This window comes from Salvelinus alpinus, chromosome 1 (assembly GCF_045679555.1).
Source record: "Salvelinus alpinus chromosome 1, SLU_Salpinus.1, whole genome shotgun sequence".
NCBI lineage: Eukaryota > Metazoa > Chordata > Actinopteri > Salmoniformes > Salmonidae > Salvelinus > Salvelinus alpinus.
Window position 1 is genome coordinate 28,267,379 of NC_092086.1, and position 22,067 is coordinate 28,289,445.

Consider the following 22,067-nt stretch of genomic DNA (forward strand, 5'->3'; position numbering starts at 1 on the left):
GATGTGATGGACTAGTGGGAAAAATAAAACTTTATAAAAATACAATACCTATACATGATTAAGATATCTAGTGCATCTTCATTGGTCAATTGCACACAAGGTCCAACCAAAATTTGACTTCCGCTTTTAACCGTGTGCCACCAGTAGTATAGTGGAGGAAAGCCACAACTACTCTGTTTAGCCATAAATATTTTTTTTGGGGGGGTGTGATGCGTTGAAAGTATAGGGAGTTACTTTCTCCCCACGACCAGTTTAGCAACCAATTTTATTTACCAATACATCACTGTGCCACCATTAGTCACTTATCCAAATGGCAGCCCATTTATACAGGAAATAGGATGTCATTTGGGCCCTGAACAAAAGTAGTAAACTATATGGAGAATAGGGTGCCATTTGGGACATAGACGTAGTCTAAACTAAGCTGAAGCTTATTTGAAAAGAATATCCAAACACCGCCTGGATAGATAAAACTGTTTTATTAGAAGACTTAATATAAGAATTTGTTTCTCTGTTGAGCTAGTTTTAACGGTGGACCACCATCACTTCTAAGCCTCCTCTGGCAATGGTTCGGCGGGCAGTTTCTTCAGCACATCCTTCTTCAGTGGGCCCTGTAGGTCAAAAGTCACAGCAGGGTCAACAGAAGTCCAGTATTAAAGCAGCAGGTGCACCCAGACATGGGTCATGTCAACTGAGCTAGAGGGTAACATCCCAAATGGCACCCTATATAGTGCACTACTTTTGACCAGCGCCCTACGGGTGCGTTGGAACACAGAAGGGAGAGCACCACTCCACCTCATTCCCCATCATGCTCCAGTCCCCATCCCTTTAACCTTTTTTCCCCCAGCTAATACACATCCAATTTCACAATTGTCATAGCATTAGATCAAACCATGGGTTCAAGCAAAATAAAACATTGTTTTACACGTTAAAAGTATTGATTGTTAAAAGTATGTTCGAAAGATACAGGGTTTGACAGGAACAGGTATTCCAACAAACACGGGAAAATCTTTCATCACTATTCCTGTACTATCAATGACTAGGACAACAGTCATGCCATAGTCACTTTCGATACAGGGTGTCCGCCTTTACACAGAAACGCTTCAGTGCCTCCACCCCAACTTACGCTGTCCCTACATAAACCTCCAGCCTTTCCCTTTACTTACCCACACTCCTCCCTCCATCATTAACATTGTCCGTCAGTCCCACTCCTCCATCATTAACATTGTCCGTCAGTCCCACTCCTCCACCCCTAACATTGTCTGTCAGTCCCACTCCTTCCTCCATCACTAACATTGTCTGTCAGTCCCACTCCTTCCTCCATCACTAACATTGTCTGTCAGTCCCACTCCTTCCTCCATCACTAACATTGTCTGTCAGTCCCACTCCCCTCTACAATGATTCAGCTCACTCCCACATCCATCCACAGCCAGCGGGGCCGTCCACCCAGGCCCAAACCCAGCCGGTACCCACCATGAAGGCCCTCTTCTCCTGGGGGGTCTGGAAGTGGCCGTAGCCAAACTTGGAGGTGGTGTCGATGAACTTGAGGTCGATGGTCTCCTTGGACTTGCGTGATGTGTGCACCAGCATGGACTGTGAGAGAAGCACATGACCACACACACGTGGTTAGAGTTCAACACACGGTCAAATATGTCCCATGCTTTAGCATCCCCAACTCCTATGGTCATGTTTTCCTCTCTGGCATCAGTGGTTTGATTCCTTCATTATTATTCAGAAATTAAAACATAATACATCATCTGCACAGAGGTAGTTGTCACTAACACAAGGACACTGTACCTTTCTCAGGGTGAGGACACGTTTCTTGCAGCCGATCACACAGCCCTTCAGCATCAAGAAGTCATTTTTCACGTCACCATAGTGGGGGAACCCTCCCTACAGACAGACAACAGGAGAGGATGCATGAATAATTATACAGATTAAACGAGTAGTACACCACATTAATGGCCACAACCTGCAATACATACTCTATTATAGTGCAAATACTGGCTATATCAGCCATTTACCCATCTGGCATGTCAGGCGTCTACGTTTGGCTTTACAATGTGACATCATCAGATAAAGCTGGTGATCAAAAGCAGGATGCATCACGTCATTAAAACCTCCTTTTATTTTGGCCACTAGATGGCAGCAGTGTATTTGCAACGTTTTAGGCTGATCCAATGACCCATTGCAATTATGTTCAAAACTTTGTATCAAGACTGCCCAAATGTGCCTAATTTGTTTATTAATAACTTTAAGTTCAAAACTGTGTACTCTCCTCAAACAATATAACTCTAATAGCTACTGTAAATTGGACAGTGCAGGTAGATTAACAAGATTTTAAGCTTTCTGCCCATATAAGATGTGTCTATGTCCTGGGAAATGTTGTTACTTACGACCTAATGCTAATCGCATTAGCCTACGTTAGCTCGACACCGATCCCGAAGAAGTTTGAACCAATAGTAAGAATTAGAATGGTTACCATGTTATATCACATCATTTCCAGGCTCAGTACCATGTCAATAACATTATTAGGACGTTATAGTGATGTTATTATATTACCATGGGGGTGATAGTCTTCTGGGTGGTGTCGTAGTTAGTGGAAGCGTTGTTCTTGATCACTTTGCCATCCTGGACATGGATCCCTTTGCCAATACGGTAGATCTGTAGACAAGAGTAAAACACTGAAACAGCATGATGGTGGTGAACCTCAGTCTAAGCAGTAATGTATGAACCTCTAAGCAATTACAGTCACAACAGAACCCAAACTAGTTCCAGTTGAATACGCAACTCAAACATTCACACAGATCGTTCATTAACAAAGTATAATGTATGAAGAAAACTATTTTACAAGGTAGTCAGTCCCTTTGAGGTCAAAACACCTATTTTTCAAGGAACACCCGGTCAAATGATGAATGTCATATGCCCATCTCAACTAAAGCCCTGGTGCCGGACCTTCTTGTTGAGCTCTGTGCGGTGGTGGTAGCCCTTCTGGCCGGCACGGGCGATGGTGTAGCCCACACGGGAAGGGTGCCAGGCTCCGATACAGGCCACCTTACGCAGGCCCTTGTGAGTCTTCCTGGGAAGTTTCTTCACTCCCCAACGACTAGTCACACCTGACAACCAATAGGAAAATAAGTAGGAAATTAGTTATGCCATAGGACCAGCCAATATAATATAATAGCTGAACAGTAATATACCGTCAGTCAGCAGACATTGACATGCATCTTTTACTAATTAGATTATTATTAGCAAGTAGAAAAACTCTGGGTCTTTGAGCCATTCTGTTAGATCTAGAGACATGTCTCAACTATGGAGATATTATAACCAATGGTACTGCCATGTCATTAATGTCCATATAGATTTCTCCCACTCATCCCCGGGCTGAGTGACAACTCATATGGTTATTCTCAACAACAACAAAAACTCTGGCATCAGTGGTTTGATTCCTTCACTATTATTCAGAAATTAAAACATCATACATCATCTGCACAGAGTTCATTGTCACGTTTGGTAGCAAGACAGAACAAATGGATGAGTGGGAGATCTGTACCTAGGAATATCTTCTACGGTGACCCTTTGACCTCGATGACCATGTACCTCAAAACCTCTTACCTTTCATCCCGTGACCTTTGGTGACCCCGATGACGTCTATCATCTCGTCCTGGTAGAAGACTGAGGACACAGGGACGGGCTGCTCCAGCTTCTCCTTGACCCAGTCCACCTTCTCGGAGATGGTGCCGCCGTTCAGCTGCACCTCCATGATGTGGGCCTTCTTAGCTTTGAGGGGCAGCAGACGAATCTAGAGAGAGACAATTATAAAATGTACAGAAGCCAGCCAGATTCACGCACACAACTTTAGTGCCTCCGCTCCCTTCACTTCCACACTGACTAAATATGATTTATTCTAGGATTCAGTCTCTGATCCAGGATTAGCTTCCCTTTCCCCAATCCTACCCATTATTGGGGGAAATCTCAAGATCAGCGCCTAGGACAGGGTTGTCAAACTCATTTTGCCCCGGGAGCCGCATTCAGTCTACAACAACATCCGGAAGGCCGCACTGAATTTAGCTAAATATTTACTTGCCACCAATTTGCAAAAATGCATACTCTATCCACCCCCCCAATGCTCACTGTCTAGCTTTCATTTGGGAGATTATTAACGAGCTAGACAACTTCAAGAAACTGTATGAATGTAGGTCTATTATTTCTACACAGTTTAGATTTGGTTTTAGTCAAAGCTTTTAAAGTTTGTTTTCCTACACACACACACACACACAAATCTAAAATTATATATAGATATATTTAAAATACATTTTATCTATTCACCCGCGGGCCGTATGTTGGACACCCCTGGTGTAGAGGCAACTTCACCCTACAGTCCTGTGAGTCATCAGTCAGGTCTCTGATAGCCTTGTCTATTTGTACAGCCCCAACTCCTATGGTCATGTTTTTCTCTCTGGCATCAGTGGTTTGATTCCTTCACTATTATTCAGAAATTAAAACATCATACATCATCTGCAGAAAGAGAAAAAACATCTGCCAAATGTGACACTGACCATAGGAATTATCAAGACCGCTAGAACAGATCTGGAAACAGGCTAATTCTCTCACTGGAGACATGATTCACATACACATTGCTTTATCCCCACATCTTACAGTAATCATATAGCCCCACTGCTTCGACAAACAGACACAATACCCTGAATTCAATCAGTAACATTGAGTAATGTTTGTTGCCAACACAAACTTCCCTCAGGGGAAGCGTTGTCAGTGCAGTCGAGGTTCTGCTCCTCACAGGAGTATTTTTAAACTGTAATTTGAAACTCCATACTCTAGTACTCCTCTGCATGTGTGCGTGTGAGAGAGAGAAGACATTTGTTCGCAACAGGGGCCTTGAGATTAGGGAAGGTTTTTACCCCCCTTTCAGTTGCCATGTGACTGGTAGGAGCTGGGTAGGCTATAACTCAGACAGCCGTGCCCGTTCTGAAGGGAGGTCCTTGGGGTGGAGACAGATGAACCCCAGGGATACCACCAGCTGTCACTTAATCACCACAAGCCAATAGAAACTCACCGAGGATAGGAGTGGAGGATTTCTGTTGGATCACATGATTGATAAGAGGGTTCTATGTACCTGAGTGTGGATGAGGACCCGGATGGATGTGCAGTATTTCTTCATGTTATTAAAGTCCTTCTCCAGCTGCTTCTTGCCACTCTCGTCTGTCCACTTCTTGGCATATTTGGTGAATGCCTTCTTCTTGCTCTTGTACCTGGAAGAGTTTACATACAGGGTAGAGATTTAAAAGATAATCTCTTGATCATATGTTACTTCCCCCTCCCCTTCTCTGGCATCAGCGGTTTGATTTCAACACTATTATTCAGAAATTAAAACATCAAACATCATCTGCACAGAGGTCAGTCACGTCTCTATACGTCAATGTGACACACACACCAGACGCTCATTGCCACCCACCAGCTTTTGTAGAATCTGCGCTTGCACTCGTCACTGAGGTGCTCGGCGAAGATGGTCTTGAAGGACCTCAGGCCACGGACTGTGTCGATGTACCCAACAACCCCCACCACCATCACAGGCGGAGTCTCGATGATAGTGACCGCCTCCACAGACTCACGTTTGGCTTGCTCTGTTGGGAGGGAGGGAGAGGAGATTTGGGTCAGTTGCCACAAAAACGATGAAACCAAATGGCCTGTGTGTAGCCGACAGGAGGAACGACAAAGTGTCATATCAATGTCAGAGCAGAACAGAGGAAGAAGACTAGGATTGAAAACAGAGCTGGGCTCTATGGTCATCGTCACATTTTTTTCCCTCTGGCATCAGTGATTTGATTCCATCACCATTATTCAGAAATGAAAACATCATACAGCATCTGCACAGAGATCCTTGTCAAGACAGCACAAACAGATCTGGGACCAGGTCTAATTCTCTCATGGCTCTTACTCCTGATTCACATATACATTGCTCTATCCAAATCTTACATCATCCCACGATGTAAGGCAGAATGTACATACTCAGGCCAGTGCGGTGCACCTCACGCAGGATGTGGGTCATGCCGGCCTTGTAGCCCATGAAGGCGGTGAGGTGGACGGGCTGGCTGGGGTCGTCCTGGGGCCAACTGCGGGGCTTCCCCCGGTGCTTCTTGCTGCGCTTGCAGGGCAGGAAGCCCATGTGCCCATGGCGGGGCGCGTGGAATTTACGGTGAGACTGGGAGGGAGCGAAACAGATGGACACGCCAATAAACTTCTGATAATGCTTCAATGGCTCTAAAACCCCAGGTTATTGCTGTGCTTTAACCTTGATAAAGTTAATTTTGATGTCTATTTTTTACATTTCAGTTGAATTCATATCACCCTTCTCTGAAGTATCAAACATGGGTTACTAGATGTTGGCTCTAAACAGAACTATAACTAGTAATGTAATAACCTACAAGGATTAGTGAAAACAAGTACAATATAAACTAATAACTTATCAATAACATAGAAAACAAAGCACAGTCTGGTCTCAGACTAGACGTAACATATTAAATGTAAATCCGGGACACTCAAATATGATACATTTGGTATGGTTACATAAGACAGCGGGTTACTTAAAGCAAACACGAGGGTGGTTGGTCGGGTTAGATGTCTAACGCGAATATCCAGCAAACCGGAGGTGGCGAGTACAAATCTCATTTGTAAATCTCAACTTTCACATTTCAGCAACTTTTTAACTACCCTGCAACTACTTAGCATGTTAGCTAACCCTTCAACCCTATTGATATTATTTATTTATTTTCCTCCTTTGCACCCCAGTATCTCTACTTGCACATGCATCTTCTGCACATCTATCACTCCAGTGTTTATTTGCTAAATTGTAATTATTTCTCCACTACGGCCTATTTATTGCCTTATCGCCCTAATCTTACTTCATTTGCACACACTGTATAGACTTTTCTATTGTGTTATTGACTGTACGTTTGTTTATTCCATGTGTAACTCTGTGTTGTTGTCGTACTGCTTTGCATTATCTTGGCCAGGTCACCGTTGTAAATGAGAACTTATTCTCAACTAGCTTACCTGGTTAAATAAAGGTTAAATAATAAAAAATGTAAAAATAGAACCCAATTCCTAGTATCTTAACCCTAACCCCTTGCCTATCTAACTTTAGCCAGCTAGCCAGAATTGGTAATATATCATACGTTTTACAAATTCGGAACATATGAATTTTAATTTGTAACATATTACACGAAATGGACAAAGACAACAAATGAATACCTATCATATGAAATGCAAAATAGCTGTAAAACCAGAACCTTCCCGGGGGGAGGTATAGCCCTGACGAATCCCCAAAATCACCTCCCCCCCATTCGTACCGCCAGTAACCCACACATCCTACGTGTTTATGACAGACGTCTTGTCCAGTTTAGCTCGGTGCCAAGAACAGGTGTCAGGAAGAGGCCTAACGGCTGCATTCTGAGAATGAATGGCCATGTTGTGCCCTGTCGGCCTCGGAGCTTAAGTAACGGTTGCTCAAGACAAGTGTCCGTGTGCCGAACAGCTTATACACTGACTAATACAGGCAAAGAGACAGTCTTGAGAAATTTAGTGACGATCAAGATTTCATTAGCCATCAGAACACATGTAGAGTAACAGTGGAAAATTCATTTTACAGGGATCAACATATCTACACTAGAAATATGCCTTCATAAGCTGACTGAACAGACGACTGAATTTGTGACATCAAAAAAATTAAGAATATTCTTGCAAATGGACCAATAATGCAAGCGTTGTACATTTCTGTACATGTTGGAGATTTGAAAGACAGAACAGAAGAAAACCTGGGAAAAGGTGTTGCAACGAGGTCAATAGATTCATTTCTGTCCACATGAAACAAATCCTTCATTATTCAAACCAAGTTAATAGCACAACTAATGGGAAATATTTCCTATACAGCATTCATTACAAATTAATGAGAAACTCAAAGAAAACGGCTCTAAAGTCCTCGTGACGGCAGATGATTCTGAGGTAGCCGAGAAACAACAGCCAAAGTCCAAAGAAATTAGGATATTACCGACGTTGAGACCATGTGCAAAAAGCACAACGCCATTGCCCTCTTGCACATGGCATACTAAGAAAGAACAGTGAGCATGCAACGTGTTCAACAAGTTGTCTTAATACCCAACAAAACACACCCGATAAACTTAAAATCAAACCATACACACATAAACACACAAACAGAGCCCCTGACCAAAGTTAGTAGACCCCAAGGTGCCCTTCAGGTTAGAAATATAAAAAAAGACAGCAGGAGCACTGACCATGTCTGTGTGTGCCGTCCAGGCAAGGGACAGAAAGAGATAGGAACAAGTGCTGATGTCAGAGTCATACTCAAGATGTTACTCTGTGCAAGGGCTCTAATTTGGTGGCTGGCCCAGTTAAGGAGCCGTATTCATTTTCAAACAAGACCAGGGCTGCCAGCACTGGCTCATGGTGGGCCTCTGGTGGTGGGTCATGTGGTGGGGTGCCCAGACAACTGGCTGCAGACATCTGTGGGGAGAGAGAGACATCTACTGTTTATCTACTGTTACTGTACCAATTCATAACATGTTTGGGTGGACGACTTATTATATGTAGGCTTATCAAAGGCTCTTATGAAGATTGAATGCATGACAAGGTTGAAGGGTATTTATTAGTCACTTTCACGAGCTAATAAACATGACATGTTCCCCAGCGCAAAACACAGGATTTTTGTTAAGTTCAAAAGAGCAAAAATATGAATACACCCAAGAATAATAACAATAGCTATTCAAACCGCTAAATGACTTCAATTGTTTTACTGACAACTATTTACCAATTTTGAGACAGAACTTCTTGTCACGGTACAGTACAAAATAGCTAACGAACGAGCTAGCTACATGCAGTAAAAAGATCAATGGAACTCAAAACGTGTGGGATAGAACAAAGGACACATTCATTGGCCCAAATTCAAAATATTATCCAACAATGTGGATATTGGTCAAATCCGTCATAATTTGTGTTCCAACAGGACCACAAGGTGGTAACTAAAATCCGGGTCTGATATACTTGACTGTTTTCGCTGCATAATATCTAAAGTTCTCCTTCTCTGGGTTAGAAAATAATTCGGCTAAATGCTAACTCCAGTTCTTAGAAACTGGTAGCATAGCTAACGTTAGTCATATAGAAATTGTTTTTTTGGTGACGATGACATGAACAAGCTTTGCGGTTGACATCCATACAAGTATTACTCCAATTTTTACCCCAACATGAGTGTCAAATACACAAAAACAGCCTTAATGTAGGCTAATTTGGATTGGCGGCAACGAGGAGATTCTGGATCTAGCTAAAATGATCACCCCCACGTGGCACATGCGTAGCGTTTTCATGGCATTTCCATTGTTTTAGTCGAACTCTTTACTACTTTAGATAGATAGCTAACTAACTATCTAATCTAGTCGAGGGAAATAACTCCATTTGATAATCGTAACGCTTATCATTAATAGTTTCATTAACACAACTTACTGTAACAACTCATCCTCTTCCGCTCACCACCCTCAACTAGATTTGCGCACACTGACGACTTTCTGGACGTTTTTTTGTAATTTGATGTTTTATGCCACCTTGTGGACTGGAAGTTCATTAAATTAGAACACACCAGAGATCTGTATATAATGACGAGATCCCAAAGGCGGGAAGGCAGGCGCCAAGCGTAGGTCCAAAACAAACCCATAGAAACGCATTGGTCTTGTTTTGGACATATTTTGGTTCAGGGTCGCCTCTTCCTCTCTGACCACACATTTTCTCTGCGCTGAACTTTTACCTTCGACCTCTGCTTGAAAAATGAAAGAAATGTAAATGCAATATTTGAGATAAAGGGTGTAAATAAAATATATAAATCGTTTTTTAGTAATCTTACTGAAATTGTATTTAAGTTCACCATATTACATTTTAGATTTACTTCTGACCTACAACGCCATGTTGTTCCTCCTACGCATGCGCATAAGCGTAGAAGAGGTCGAATTGAAGAAGTTTCATTTTTTTCTTTAACAAAAGACAGCAAAATGCCATCGGACTATGATAAAGATGCGTATCCAGAGCCTCCCCGTCAGACTCCAATCGTGGACAAGCAGACGACCCTTCCCAACCCAGCCCTGATTTTGACTAAACTCTTCTATTATTCCGTGGACCTCCCTGTCACCACATTCAGAGGTGAGCTAGCTAGCTAAGCTAACGTTTTGCCAAATATGTTTAACTAACCCATCTGTGGTGTTGCTAACACTAGCTAATGTTGGATATCTAGCGAGATACATGGAGACAGACCATGGCATTAAACATTTATAATGATAATTGAGGATTTCAAATGTCAGATGTGCAGTTAAGAGAAATTGATTCAGTTAGCTTACTAGGTAGCGTTAGCTGTCTAAACTAGCAAGTGTTGCGGTTATGCTTTCTACCTAGCTAGGTAGCTATGTGTGTTGCAGTTTTAGTTAGTTTATTCAGGTGTAATGCATAATGTTGCATGCAGCGCAATGCACTTGACATTAGCTAGATACTACTCATTAAATTTCATATTACTGTAATTCAGGGTCTAGAAATGCATCCTTCACCTCTTTCCAGTAATATCACTGATCTAACATTGGATAGCTATGTGAAAGCCAATGTTCCACACACCTTTCACCAATTCTTTCATGTGAAATCAGTGAGCAATAGGAGTACTTTGTACCACATGATCAACAAGAGGTAAATGTTGACATGCTCCCCTCATCTCTCAACAGAACTTGTGGAGGGTATCCACTCCGGCAACAAGTACAACTACTACCACCAGAAGTTCCGCCGTGTCCCCGAGCTGACCGAGTGCACAGAGGGAGACTACACCTGTTACTATGAGGCTGAGATGCAGTGGAGGAGAGATCAGTAAGTATTCCTCTTTCAAGCTCTAGGGCCGCAGTGCCTCTGGCTTTACTTTCCTCCCAATGAAGGTCATTGATTACCTTGGAAGTACGTAGTCATGGTTTTCCAGTTTGAAATAAAGGAAAGTGTGAAAACCAGCAGACATTGTGGTCCTCCAGAAGTTTGACACCCCTCTACACCAACTCTCATCATGAGGAAAAACCCATTGACTGGATTAAACGACAAGACATACTGTAACAAAAGGTAGGCCATCTTATCCAGAGCGACTTAGTGCATTCATCTTAAGATGGCTAGGTGGGACAACCAGTTATAGTAAGTAATTTTCCCTCAAAGTACCTATCAGCAAAGTCTGCTAGTAAGAGGGGGAAAAGGTCAAGTGCGAGTTCACGAAAGGCTTTCAACATCTGTTGTATGAAAAGTCTGAATCCGCATCAATCGGTTACCGTGAAGTTGACCTTTACATAGTTTGTCCAAGAGATTAATGTTCTGTGGTCAGATATGATAGGACAGTTACAGGCTGATTGTGCGTTGCAAAATACATTTAGAAATCTATTATTTAATTATTGCACCAACGAGTGTCTGCGTTGCCAAGGGCTAAAATAGAAATTCAGTTCTATTTCTAACGCAGATCAGAAGTCCTGCCTCTCCCATCTCCTCATTGGTTTATAGAAGCAGGTACCCACGTGCCATCTCCTCATTGGTTATACCCACGTGGGTGACAAAGACGAACGAGGTCAGTGGCGGTAATGCACATAATTTATGAAAGTTGCCAATCGCAATATAAAGTCAAGAGAAGAAAAAGCCTGGAAGGAAGAGAGATGATTAGAAACGATTCGATTGACTGTTTTATGTGTGGATTAATTGGCGGAGTAGAGGACCTTGTGCATTTCAGGTAAAATAACAACTCAATGTTTATATCCCAGGACAAATTAGTTAGCAACAGCAAGCTAGCTAAATAGGACAAATTAGCTAGCAAGTGCAAGCTAACTAGCTAAATTTCCATAGATGTTTAATGCTTTTTGACCTGTCCCCAAATTAATATAATAATTGGTTCAGAGTTTGTTTTGATATTTTAACCTGTGTTTGGTGTGGGGGGTACAAAATACATTTATGCACGATGGCGCACGCGCGCAGCCAGTTTGGGTTCCGTGTTACCCACTGCTTTTAACCATTCATCAGCATGTCCTGTCTAGTGAATTCACAACCACCCTACCCTTGACGCTAACAGCTGTCTGTTGTGTTCTCCCCCCCCCGCCCAGTAAGGTGGACCAGGAGATCGTGAAGGTGGTCCAGGAGCGTCTGAGGGCCTGCCAGCAGAGGGAGGGTACCAGCTACCACCAGAACTGTTCCAAGGAGCTGCAGCAGTTTGCAGACGTGGCCAAGGCCTACCAGTCACGCTGTAAGTACCACTCACTTTAGTCATGCCTCAATTACAATTCAGGGTTGGAAATATGGCAGTAACACTGTTTTTTTTTTTGTTTTTTTTTATAAATTTTATCCCCTTTTCTCCCCAATTTTCGTGGTATCCAATCGCTAGTAATTACTATCTTGTCTCATCGCTACAACTCCCGTACGGGCTCGGGAGAGACGAAGGTCGAAAGTCATGCGTCCTCCGAAGCACAACCCAACCTAGCCGCACTGCTTCTTAACACAGCGCGCCTCCAACCCGGAAGCCAGCCGCACCAATGTGTCGGAGGAAACACCGTGCACCCGCCCCCCTCGGTTAGCGCGCACTGCGCCCGGCCCGCCACAGGAGTCGCTGGAGCGCGATGAGACAAGGATATCCCTACCGGCCAAACCCTCCCTAACCCGGACGACGCTAAGCCAATTGTGCGTCGCCCCACGGACCTCCCGGTCGCGGCCGGCTGCGACAGAGCCTGGGCGCGAACCCAGACTCTGGTGGCGCAGCATAGCACTGCGATGCAGTGCTCTAGACCACTGCGCCACCCGGGAGGCCCTCGGCAGTAACACTGTTGATAGCATGTTCCAAGCATCTACGGGGCAAGAATGACAGCTAGGCCTATGCTTCGCTCAAACCTCCAACTTGCAACCACTGACAGCACCCGTCATTGAGTCTGTGCAGATGTGTTTTAATTTCTAAATAATACTGATGAAAAAAAATCTGAAAACTCATGCCAGAGAGAGATCAACAGACCCAAACCTGGAAAAATGAAGGTTACGTATGTAACCACGGTTATGTGAGCTATATGGATCACGCCAATATATTGGTATCACTCAGCAGCGGAGGGATACATTCGAGGTGAGGATTTACAGATGTACTCCCGTGTACACCTGTGTAACGGCTAGGGTCTGCCCCTATACAGTGGGGAGAACAAGTATTTGATACACTGCCGATTTTGCAGGTTTTCCTACTTACAAAGCATGTAGAGGTCTGTAATTTTTATCATAGGTACACTTCAACTGTGAGAGACGGAATCTAAAACAAAAATCCAGAAAATCACATTGTATGATTTTTAAATAATTAATTTGCATTTTATTGCATGACATAAGTATTTGATCACCTACCAACCAGTAAGAATTCCGGCTCTCACAGACCTGTTAGTTTTTCTTTAAGAAGCCCTCCTGTTCTCCACTCATTACCTGTATTAACTGCACCTGTTTGAACTCGTTACCTGTATAAAAGACACCTGTCCACACACAATCAAACAGACTCCAACCTCTCCACAATGGCCAAGACCAGAGAGCTGTGTAAGGATATCAGGGTTAAATTGTAGACATGCACAAGGCTGGGATGGGCTACAGGACAATAGGCAAGCAGCTTGGTGAGAAGGCAACAACTGTTGGCGCAATTATTAGAAAATGGAAGAAGTTCAAGATGATGGTCAATCACCCTCGGTCTGGGGCTCCATGCAAGATCTCACCTCGTGGGGCATCAATGATCATGAGGAAGGTGAGGGATCAGCCAGAACTACACGGCAGGACCTGGTCAATGACCTGAAGAGAGCTGGGACCACAGTCTCAAAGAAAACCATTAGTAACACACTACGCCGTCATGGATTAAAATCCTGCAGCGCATGCAAGGTCCCCCTGCTCAAGCCAGCGCATGTCCAGGCCCGTCTGAAGCTTGCCAATGACCATCTGGATGATCCAGAGGAGGAATGGGAGAAGGTCATGTGGTCTGTTGAGACAAAAATAGAGCTTTTTGGTCTAAACTCCACTCGCCGTGTTTGGAGGAAGAAGAAGGATGAGTACAACCCCAAGATCACCATCCCAACCGTGAAGCATGGAGGTGGAAACATCATTCTTTGGGGATGCTTTTCTGTAAAGGGGACAGGACGACTGCACCGTATTGAGGGGAGGATGGATGGGGCCATGTATCGCGAGATCTTGGCCAACAACCTCCTTCCCTCAGTAAGAGCATTGAAGATGGGTCGTGGCTGGGTCTTCCAGCATGACAACGACCCGAAACACACAGCCAGGGCAACTAAGGAGTGGCTCCGTAAGAAGCATCTCAAGGTCCTGGAGTGGCCTAGCCAGTCTCCAGACCTGAACCCAATAGAAAATCTTTGGAGGGAGCTGAAAGTCCGTATTGCCCAGCGACAGCCCCGAAACCTGAAGGATCTGGAGAAGGTCTGTATGGAGGAGTGGGCCAAAATCCCTGCTGCAGTGTGTGCAAACCTGGTCAAGAACTACAGGAAACGTATGATCTCTGTAATTGCAAACAAAGGTTTCTGTACCAAATATTAAGTTCTGCCTTTCTGATGTATCAAATACTTATGTCATGCAATAAAATGCAAATGAATTACTTAAAAATCATACAATGTGATTTTCTGGATTTTTGTTTTAGATTCCGTCTCTCACAGTTGAAGTGTACCTATGATAAAAATTACAGACCTCTACATGCTTTGTAAGTAGGAAAACCTGCAAAATCGGCAGTGTATCAAATACTTGTTCTCCCCACTGTATATAGACCCCATGGCCGTGACATGTCATCTACATCATTTTTGAGAGCATGACTTGAGCACAACCTCAATACTAGTGCACCAAGAGCAGAACAACTGCCAGCACAACTGGTATGCCGCGGTTATAGCCAGCGCCCTAGCGTTCTGCATGGTGTTCATTACATCCTCTTGTAGTCTTAACATGGAACATTGGTGCCGTTCAGTGGCTAATCCCACAGACTGAGGCGGTGCGGCCTCAGATGCCACAGAGTTCCCCGGCCTGAGACAGCAGGTCTGGTCTCAGGAAGTTGCCACGGTGTCCCAGACAACAGCGACAGGAGAAGGCTGAACCAGGGTCGTCTGGGCCAGTATGGGGCCACCAGAAGCAGACGATGCTCTGCCAACCTGGTCCTGTCCAGTACAGCCTGGATCAGGGGAAAAGGGGGGAATGCGTAAAGCTCCAGCCCTGGCCAATCGTGAGCCAGAGCATCCAAGCCCAGAGGCCCTGGTGGCTCCGACATGGAGTACCACAGGGGGCAGTGCGCATTGTCCAGGGAGGCAAACGGGTCCACCTGCGCCCTCCCGAACTTGTCCCACAGGTGCTGCACCACCTGGGGATGTAGGCTCTAGTCCCAAGGGGGTGGGCCCTCCCTTGAGAGCATATATTCTGCCACATTCAGGATGCCAGGTACGTGCGTTGCGTGTAGACGCTAGACGTCCCAGAGAAGGAGCTCCCGTGCCATAAGAGAGAGGTAGTGCGACCTCAGTCCACCCTCAGTCCACCCTGATGTAAGCCACCACTGTGGTGTTGTCCGTTCTCACCAGGACATGTCTTCCCTTCAGATGTGGAAGGAAAGACTGCAGGGCCAGCAGTACAGCTCTAGTGTATTGATGTGCCTGCCGCTCCAAGGATACAGCCGCTGGCCGACCTGCCCTTAGTCACCCCCCCCCAGCCGAATTGGGAGGCGTCTGTGCTGACCAGCTCCCGGCGGCACATCCTTAGCATCTCCACCCCACCTGAGAGAAAGGAGTGACAGCGCCACCTCAGCAATGCCCTGAGGCACTGTGTGGTCACCCGCAGGTGACGGTGGCACTTCGAGTGCAGCCGGTGGGAGTTGAACCACCGTTGAAGAGGCCAGAGATGGAGCAGGCCCAGGGGAATCAACAACGAAGCCGCCGTCAGCAAGCCTAACAGGCGTTTGCAGATAAGATCGCCTGAACCCTTCTGGTGGGCAGGCATGCTCTCCTGAGGACTGAGCCCAGTTCCATGCAAATTACCCAGTACCTCAAATAAAATGCAACGAGGTTTTTATTTTTTTTATTTTTTACACCACCCGCAATATTACCTAGCAGTAAAAAAAAAAAAACAGCACCATATGATGGAGTAACTCCTTTAAGGAACTCCAAAGTTATTGTCTCAATGTAGTGGAAGCCCACCATGATACTGGCCAGTGAGTATACTTCCACAACAGTGACTTACTAAGCGAACTTCAGAAAGTTTGTACCTCAAACCATACGGACATCCGCCGAGAAAATGAAAGAACGTGTGTTGCTGCCATGGGGTCTATATATAGGGGTGACCCCAGCCATGACACAGGTGTATACGGCAGTAAATCTGTAAATCCTCACCTCGGATGTATCCCTCCGCCGCGGAGTGATCCAATATAGTGAAACATAACATCAGTTGTGTTCAGTAGTAAACATTTCGAAACGTAAATGCTGCTGGCCGAATTTTTTCCCAATATAAATCATTTCATGACACCTCCCGGGAAGAAGTTCCTGCAGTGGAATGCAGAAATGTTAAGGCTGTGAGGCTACTGTTCCATTGCATTGTCAAACTGTTGTCCTTCCTCTGTTGTAGATGGGGATCTGGGAGCCTACGCCAGCTCAAGGAAATGTCTGATGAAGCAGAAAGACAGGATGATGGCGGCCGAGGCAAAAGCTTAAACAAGATAATCACTCTGTTCCAAGTCTCTCTCCTATGTATGAAATGTAGAGTAAATATGTTTATTGGGAAAAAGAACTGTCCTCATTGTATTGTTTAGCTGTAGTAACAGACAACTTTTTGAATGAGCTGCATTTACCCTTGACTCCAGCAGTTTTTAGCCTTCTCCAGAACTCAAACCATTCTTGAATAGGAACTGTTGTGGTCTAGTCCCGCTGGGCTGCAAGTACACTGCCGCAAGTAGTACTGAATCTCAATGTATTTGTATTTTTCTCAATGTATTTGATTGCGCGTCCCTGCTCCTCACTTGATCAAAACGCATTGGGGTCTGAGCGGAAAATCCTTGAATATTCTCCTAATTTCAAGGGGACACAGAATACAAGAAATCTGACTCGTTTGGGATTCGTCTTGGTTGAATTTAAGAAGTCCAACGTTGTGAAATGAGCAGCCATGATTTAAATCTACATGATAGCACATCTATCGAAGCCGGAGGTTTTACCCCACTGAACACGCAAGTCATTTTTAAAGCAGTCAGATGTTCATTCTCTGATTCTAAAAGAAAGCTGGTTTGTCAATGAATTCAAAATGGTTTCAGATTTTTTTTTCCATTATCAAGACCACTGGGCCAGTCACTCTTAAATAGTACCTGGGCCAGCACAGGTGTAACACCTTCCCACTAATGTGATGGCAACCAGCACAGGTGTAACACATGCTGACTAATGAGGTGACACCAATCAGCGTGCCCTATGTGCTAAAGAGATATACGTGCTGATGCTCGACCTTAAAACAAATGGAAAAACCAAAGCTTGTAATGAGATATGCAGGAGCATTGGTGCTGTTGCTACATCAGTGCCTTCAGAAGGTATTCATACTGCGACTTATTCCACATTGTTACAGCCTGAATTTAAAAGTTCTCACCCATTTACACGTAGTGCCCCATAATGAAAACATGTTTTAAAAATAAATACATCGCTTACATAAGATATACCATGGCTACGTGCTGTTATCACGACGCAACGCAGTGCCTGGATACAGCCCTTAGCCGTGGTATACTGGACATATACCTAACCCCCAGGGTGCCTTATTACTATTAAACTGGTTACCAACCATGGTATACATTACAATATACCACAGCTGTCAGATTGAACTCGTTTATAGTACGGTAAAATCCACTTCAGCAGTTAGTCTTTCTGGGTATGTCTAAGAGCTTTGCACAATATTTGCAAATTCTTATATTATTCAAGCCCTGTCTATTGATCATTGTCAAGTCTTGCCAGAGATTTAACTCACCTAGGCCACCCAGGAACATTGGTCTCTGCAAACTAATATTTGGCCTTGTTTTAGGTGTTTGTCCTGCCGAAATGTGAATTTGTCTGTCAAAAGCAGACAAGTTCTCTAGGATTTTGCCTGTGTTAATTTTTATCCTAAAAACTCCAGACAAATTACAAGCATATCCATAACATGATGCAGCCACCACCATGCTTGAAAATGAGTGGTACTCAGTGGTGTTGGATTTGCCCCAAGCCATCTCTGCAATTTTACTCATGCCCTACTACAAACACGCATGTTTTGCAATATTTTTGTATATATATATTCTGTACATGCTTTCTTTTCAGTCAATTAGGTTAGTATTATGGAGTAACTTCATTGCCACATCCAGTTCTCGCAGCCATTAACGTCACCATTGGCCTCAAGGTGAAATTGCGACTCCTTCCTCTCCAGCAACTAAGGCAGGACGACTATCTTTGCAGTGACGGCGTGTATCGAAACAGTCAAAGTGTAATTAGTAACTTAAATCATGCGGCAAGGGATATTCAACGTCAGCCTTTTATTTTAAGCCACCTAACAGGTGCCCCCTGCGAGGCATCGGAAAATCTCTCTGGTCTTTGAATTCGCTTGAAATTCACCACTTTAACTTACAAAACCTGTGGGATACAGCAATAAGGTAGTCCTTCAAAACTCATGTTAAACACTTACTGCACTTAAGTCCATGCAACTTGTTAAGTATATTTTTGGCATACTTATTCAAGACCTACCAGATTTTGTATTTGCAGACATCTAGCAATACCATGGGGTGTTGTGTGTAGGCCAGTGGCAATCATTTTAATATTCCGACTTATTACCAGCACGAATTTGCGGAACAGCCGCAACTAAGCCAGAGGAATCTAAATCTTAACCTAGGAGGTTAATTAATTGCACCGACCTTGTCTCCAAGGTCTAAATCAATATGATTTATAGGGAAGACTGGTGTTAAGTGCAGTGCTGGTTAAATCCAGATTTGAAGGAGGGAACTAAACCCTTGAAGTCCTCATTACCTGAATTAACCATGGTGTCAAAATGCCCAAAATAGTTTGATCTTACTGTCACATGATCTAGCCATCAGCATCTTGATTCACACAATATTATAACATCAGTTTTAGAAGACAGTAATGTTGTTAAACCCTTTATTTAATCCACTGTACAAAAGTGTTTAGGAGGATGCCGGGACAGCTGCGGCCGTCCTCTGCACAGACACCCTGGTGTGGGTCTTGGCCAGGTGATCAGTGAACTCCTGCAGGACACAAAATTGACACTTTCACACATCCAAGTTCCTTAGTGTCAATAACATACTTAACCAAGTTAAAATTTGTGAATAAGAACCAGGTCTGTTAGTGTTTATTAATATATCACAGCAACACAGATCTAGACTGCCCATTTGTACATTAGCTCTATCATGTCGCGCTACAGTTGTTGTTGCAGTTGACCGAATTGAAAGGATTTGGTGCGCACCTCTCACAGACAACCACAATAATTACTGTATGCCTCCTTCAGTAACCCATTCACTTTTGAGACGATGAACGGGCAATACAAAGGCAACATTATCTTTGTTCCCACCTTACAATGAAACACAGAAAAGGGATTATAAACCCAATCCATTATCATAATGTGGAGGGCATCAAGGCTTTAGAACTGACCTGGTAAGGAGACTTGGTGAAGACTGTCTCCTTCCACAGATCAGGGGTCAGGTAGCTGTAGGTCTTGGAGATGGCATCAAAGGTAGCCTTGGCTGTAAAGACACACACTTAGTATTAATTCACTTTTATGTACCCGACTATGCTAATGTAGTGACCGGGGCTGGATGTTGAGCACAGAAAAGGGGAACAGAAGAGACTATTAGGAAGTCTTTCTGCCGTGCATTACCATACTCGTTAGTTTACCTCCCGATTAACGACAACTATACCACTTATGGGGTAAGCTGAGCAGAGCTAGGAGGGGGATGCGACTGCACTGATAATACCCATTAAAACACCATTGAAAATGAGTCAAACACAGCATAGGTTTCTTACCGAAGTTGCCTAGAGTGGCAGTGCAGCCCCTGGCCGAGGTGTAGCAATCGTCAATACCAGCCATCGTGAGCAGCTTCTTGGGCACAGGGGCAGACACAATGCCAGTACCACGGGGCGCGGGGATCAGACGCACCAGGACTGAGCCACAACGACCAGTCACCTTGCATGGCACGGTGTGGGGCTTGCCGATCTTGTTCCCCCAGTATCCTCTCCTCACAGGCACAATGGACAGCTTTGCCAGGATGATGGCTCCTCGAATGGCAGTGGCCACCTCCTTGGAGCACTTCACCCCCAGGCCCACATGGCCGTTGTAGTCACCAATGGCAACAAAGGCCTTGAACCTGGTGCGCTGGCCAGCCCTGGTCTGCTTCTGGACAGGCATAATCTTCAGCACCTCATCTTTCAACGAGGACCCCAGGAAGAAGTCAATGATCTCAGACTCCTATAACGTGGTAAAACACTTTCAGAAAAGGCAGGATGGAAACAAAACGTTTAAACGCATCATATGAGTGAACTGCTCATAGTGCTTTTAGTTTAAGAACATGTATAGCTATGGAAACCATTAAGTTGTAATTTACCTTGATGGGCAGGGAGTAGAGATAGATCTCCTCCAGAGACTTGATCTTCATGTCCTTAACAAGGCGGCCCAGCTTGGTCACTGGCACCCACTGAAGAAAAGCAGTTATATTAACATATTGTTTACATTTAGTAGACAGTAAACAAATCGACTTAGTGGCACATGAGAACAGTGTTTCTCACACAAGTGGGAATCAAACCCAACACTAAAAACACCATGCTCCCAACTGAGCCACAGGACCACCAACTATTAGTTGTCTGAGATATACCTATAACCTTGCCATGGAAGAGACACAGCAGGGCCTCAAACCGTCTCAGTTCTCTCTAGCAGACACTACAGGAAAGAACTAAGCCACTCCAGGCCAAGCCTTGCTGACAAAGGTCTGCAGAATCAACTTGTGTAGGGTTTCAAAGTTGCTGACTAAGCATCACTTGAATTATGAATTAACATAAACCCAACATATTGCACATGCAACGTCACTCAGGCCAGTTTAGTCTCCATTCGTGATCGCCTTCATTGTGACCAGAAAGAAAAACAAGGGCTCAAGGATGTCAACTCACTTCCTTGTCCTCGGACTTCCCGCCCCTGGCACCGCGTCCACGACCGCGACCACGGCCTCTACCGCGTCCACGACCACGACCCCGGTCGCCACTGCCAAAACCTCCACGGAAACCTCCACGTTCTCCACCGGCGTTGTCCGCCATTTGCTGTTGAGAAAGGAGTAAAAGTCAGAATAAGAAACGATGAGCTACCTAAACTCACGTCACCAAGGCCCAATCAACAGCATGGCTCGTGGAATTGTTTAGCGCACTGGGTAGCGAATGAAATATTATAGGATAAAAACACGAACGTAATGAACGGCGTCACATCGTTAGGGTTTCTGAACGATACATTTACATAATGTACAGTAAACATAACGAGTACCACATCGATATTTTGTATTGTAGCCATGTGCGCTAACTAAGAACTGGTGTTACCTTAAGTCATTCACAACTATCATTAATTGCCTAAACATTTTTCAATTTGGTTCTAAATCAACTGTTAACAGTACAACTAAGGATTTCTGCCATCAAACAGTGAAGTCTGTAAAGAGATCACAGAGATGCTTGTGGATTTCATTGAATAAGAATTGTTCGACATGTTACTTACGTGTTCTGTATAACAGGAAGAAGACCTTAGTCTGGTTCCGTTTGTATTTATATGAGGGCAAACCTCGCGATATTTTCTACACCCTGTAATCTGTATGATAAAACTTCTGGATTCTATTTGATATTTTGAAATATACTGACTTCTATGCATACAAATATCGGAGTTGTATTATGTCTTATTATGGAATTGCATGTTGCTGTGGTTGGTGAGCTCTGTTCCATATGGAATATATAAATAGTTGCATTTGGTTT

General features: G+C 44.2%; 3 protein-coding genes and 2 non-coding genes across 5 annotated transcripts; 1 reads left to right on the top strand and 4 right to left on the bottom strand.

Moving 5' to 3' along the window:
* Positions 1-459: 459 nt before the first annotated feature.
* On the bottom strand, positions 460-9,650 carry LOC139583521 (large ribosomal subunit protein uL3-like). Its single transcript, XM_071414733.1, has 11 exons — positions 9,529-9,650; positions 8,307-8,535; positions 6,025-6,217; positions 5,471-5,639; positions 5,132-5,267; positions 3,613-3,799; positions 2,953-3,113; positions 2,560-2,661; positions 1,795-1,890; positions 1,471-1,590; positions 460-608 (listed from the first exon to the last, which is right to left on the bottom strand). The coding sequence occupies exons 2-11, from the start codon at positions 8,307-8,309 to the stop codon at positions 546-548; spliced, it is 1,230 nt and encodes a 409-aa protein (XP_071270834.1). The 5' UTR covers positions 8,310-8,535; positions 9,529-9,650; the 3' UTR covers positions 460-545.
* LOC139540176 (small nucleolar RNA SNORA71) lies at positions 951-1,076 on the bottom strand. Its single transcript, XR_011668112.1, has one exon. It is a non-coding gene; the product is annotated as a small nucleolar RNA SNORA71 (small nucleolar RNA).
* A 329-nt stretch (positions 9,651-9,979) lies between the features above and the next one.
* ndufb10 (NADH:ubiquinone oxidoreductase subunit B10) lies at positions 9,980-16,839 on the top strand. The gene is made up of 4 exons (XM_071415517.1): positions 9,980-10,215; positions 10,782-10,920; positions 12,177-12,316; positions 16,681-16,839. Exons 1-4 carry the CDS (start codon positions 10,068-10,070, stop codon positions 16,764-16,766), a joined length of 513 nt encoding a protein of 170 aa, XP_071271618.1. The 5' UTR covers positions 9,980-10,067; the 3' UTR covers positions 16,767-16,839.
* A 2,355-nt stretch (positions 16,840-19,194) lies between these two features.
* rps2 (ribosomal protein S2) lies at positions 19,195-21,887 on the bottom strand. Its single transcript, XM_071414862.1, has 6 exons — positions 21,817-21,887; positions 21,228-21,374; positions 20,669-20,758; positions 20,091-20,532; positions 19,719-19,810; positions 19,195-19,315 (listed from the first exon to the last, which is right to left on the bottom strand). Exons 2-6 carry the CDS (start codon positions 21,369-21,371, stop codon positions 19,235-19,237), a joined length of 849 nt encoding a protein of 282 aa, XP_071270963.1. The 5' UTR covers positions 21,372-21,374; positions 21,817-21,887; the 3' UTR covers positions 19,195-19,234.
* Positions 20,919-21,055, bottom strand: LOC139540286 (small nucleolar RNA SNORA9). Its single transcript, XR_011668153.1, has one exon. It is a non-coding gene; the product is annotated as a small nucleolar RNA SNORA9 (small nucleolar RNA).
* Positions 21,888-22,067: the final 180 nt, after the last annotated feature.

What these genes read in the sequence shown, in the direction of transcription:
- LOC139583521 (XM_071414733.1), bottom strand. An exon ending in CGCAGATTCTACAAAAGCTG is followed by an intron (nt 5,268 to 5,470) that starts GTGGGTGGCAAT and finishes AAACTCTTCCAG; the next exon opens with GTACAAGAGCAAGAAGAAGG. An exon ending in AGAAGACTATCACCCCCATG is followed by an intron (nt 1,891 to 2,559) that starts GTAATATAATAA and finishes GTCTGTCTGTAG; the next exon opens with GGAGGGTTCCCCCACTATGG.
- ndufb10 (XM_071415517.1), top strand. Translation starts at nt 10,068, where the DNA reads ATGCCATCGGACTATGATAAAGATGCGTATCCAGAGCCTCCCCGTCAG. An exon ending in ATGCAGTGGAGGAGAGATCA is followed by an intron (nt 10,921 to 12,176) that starts GTAAGTATTCCT and finishes CCCCCCGCCCAG; the next exon opens with TAAGGTGGACCAGGAGATCG. An exon ending in CAAGGCCTACCAGTCACGCT is followed by an intron (nt 12,317 to 16,680) that starts GTAAGTACCACT and finishes CCTCTGTTGTAG; the next exon opens with ATGGGGATCTGGGAGCCTAC.
- rps2 (XM_071414862.1), bottom strand. Translation starts at nt 21,371, where the DNA reads ATGGCGGACAACGCCGGTGGAGAACGTGGAGGTTTCCGTGGAGGTTTT. An exon ending in TCTACTCCCTGCCCATCAAG is followed by an intron (nt 20,533 to 20,668) that starts GTAAATTACAAC and finishes ACCACGTTATAG; the next exon opens with GAGTCTGAGATCATTGACTT. An exon ending in TGCCACTCTAGGCAACTTCG is followed by an intron (nt 19,811 to 20,090) that starts GTAAGAAACCTA and finishes GTGTCTTTACAG; the next exon opens with CCAAGGCTACCTTTGATGCC.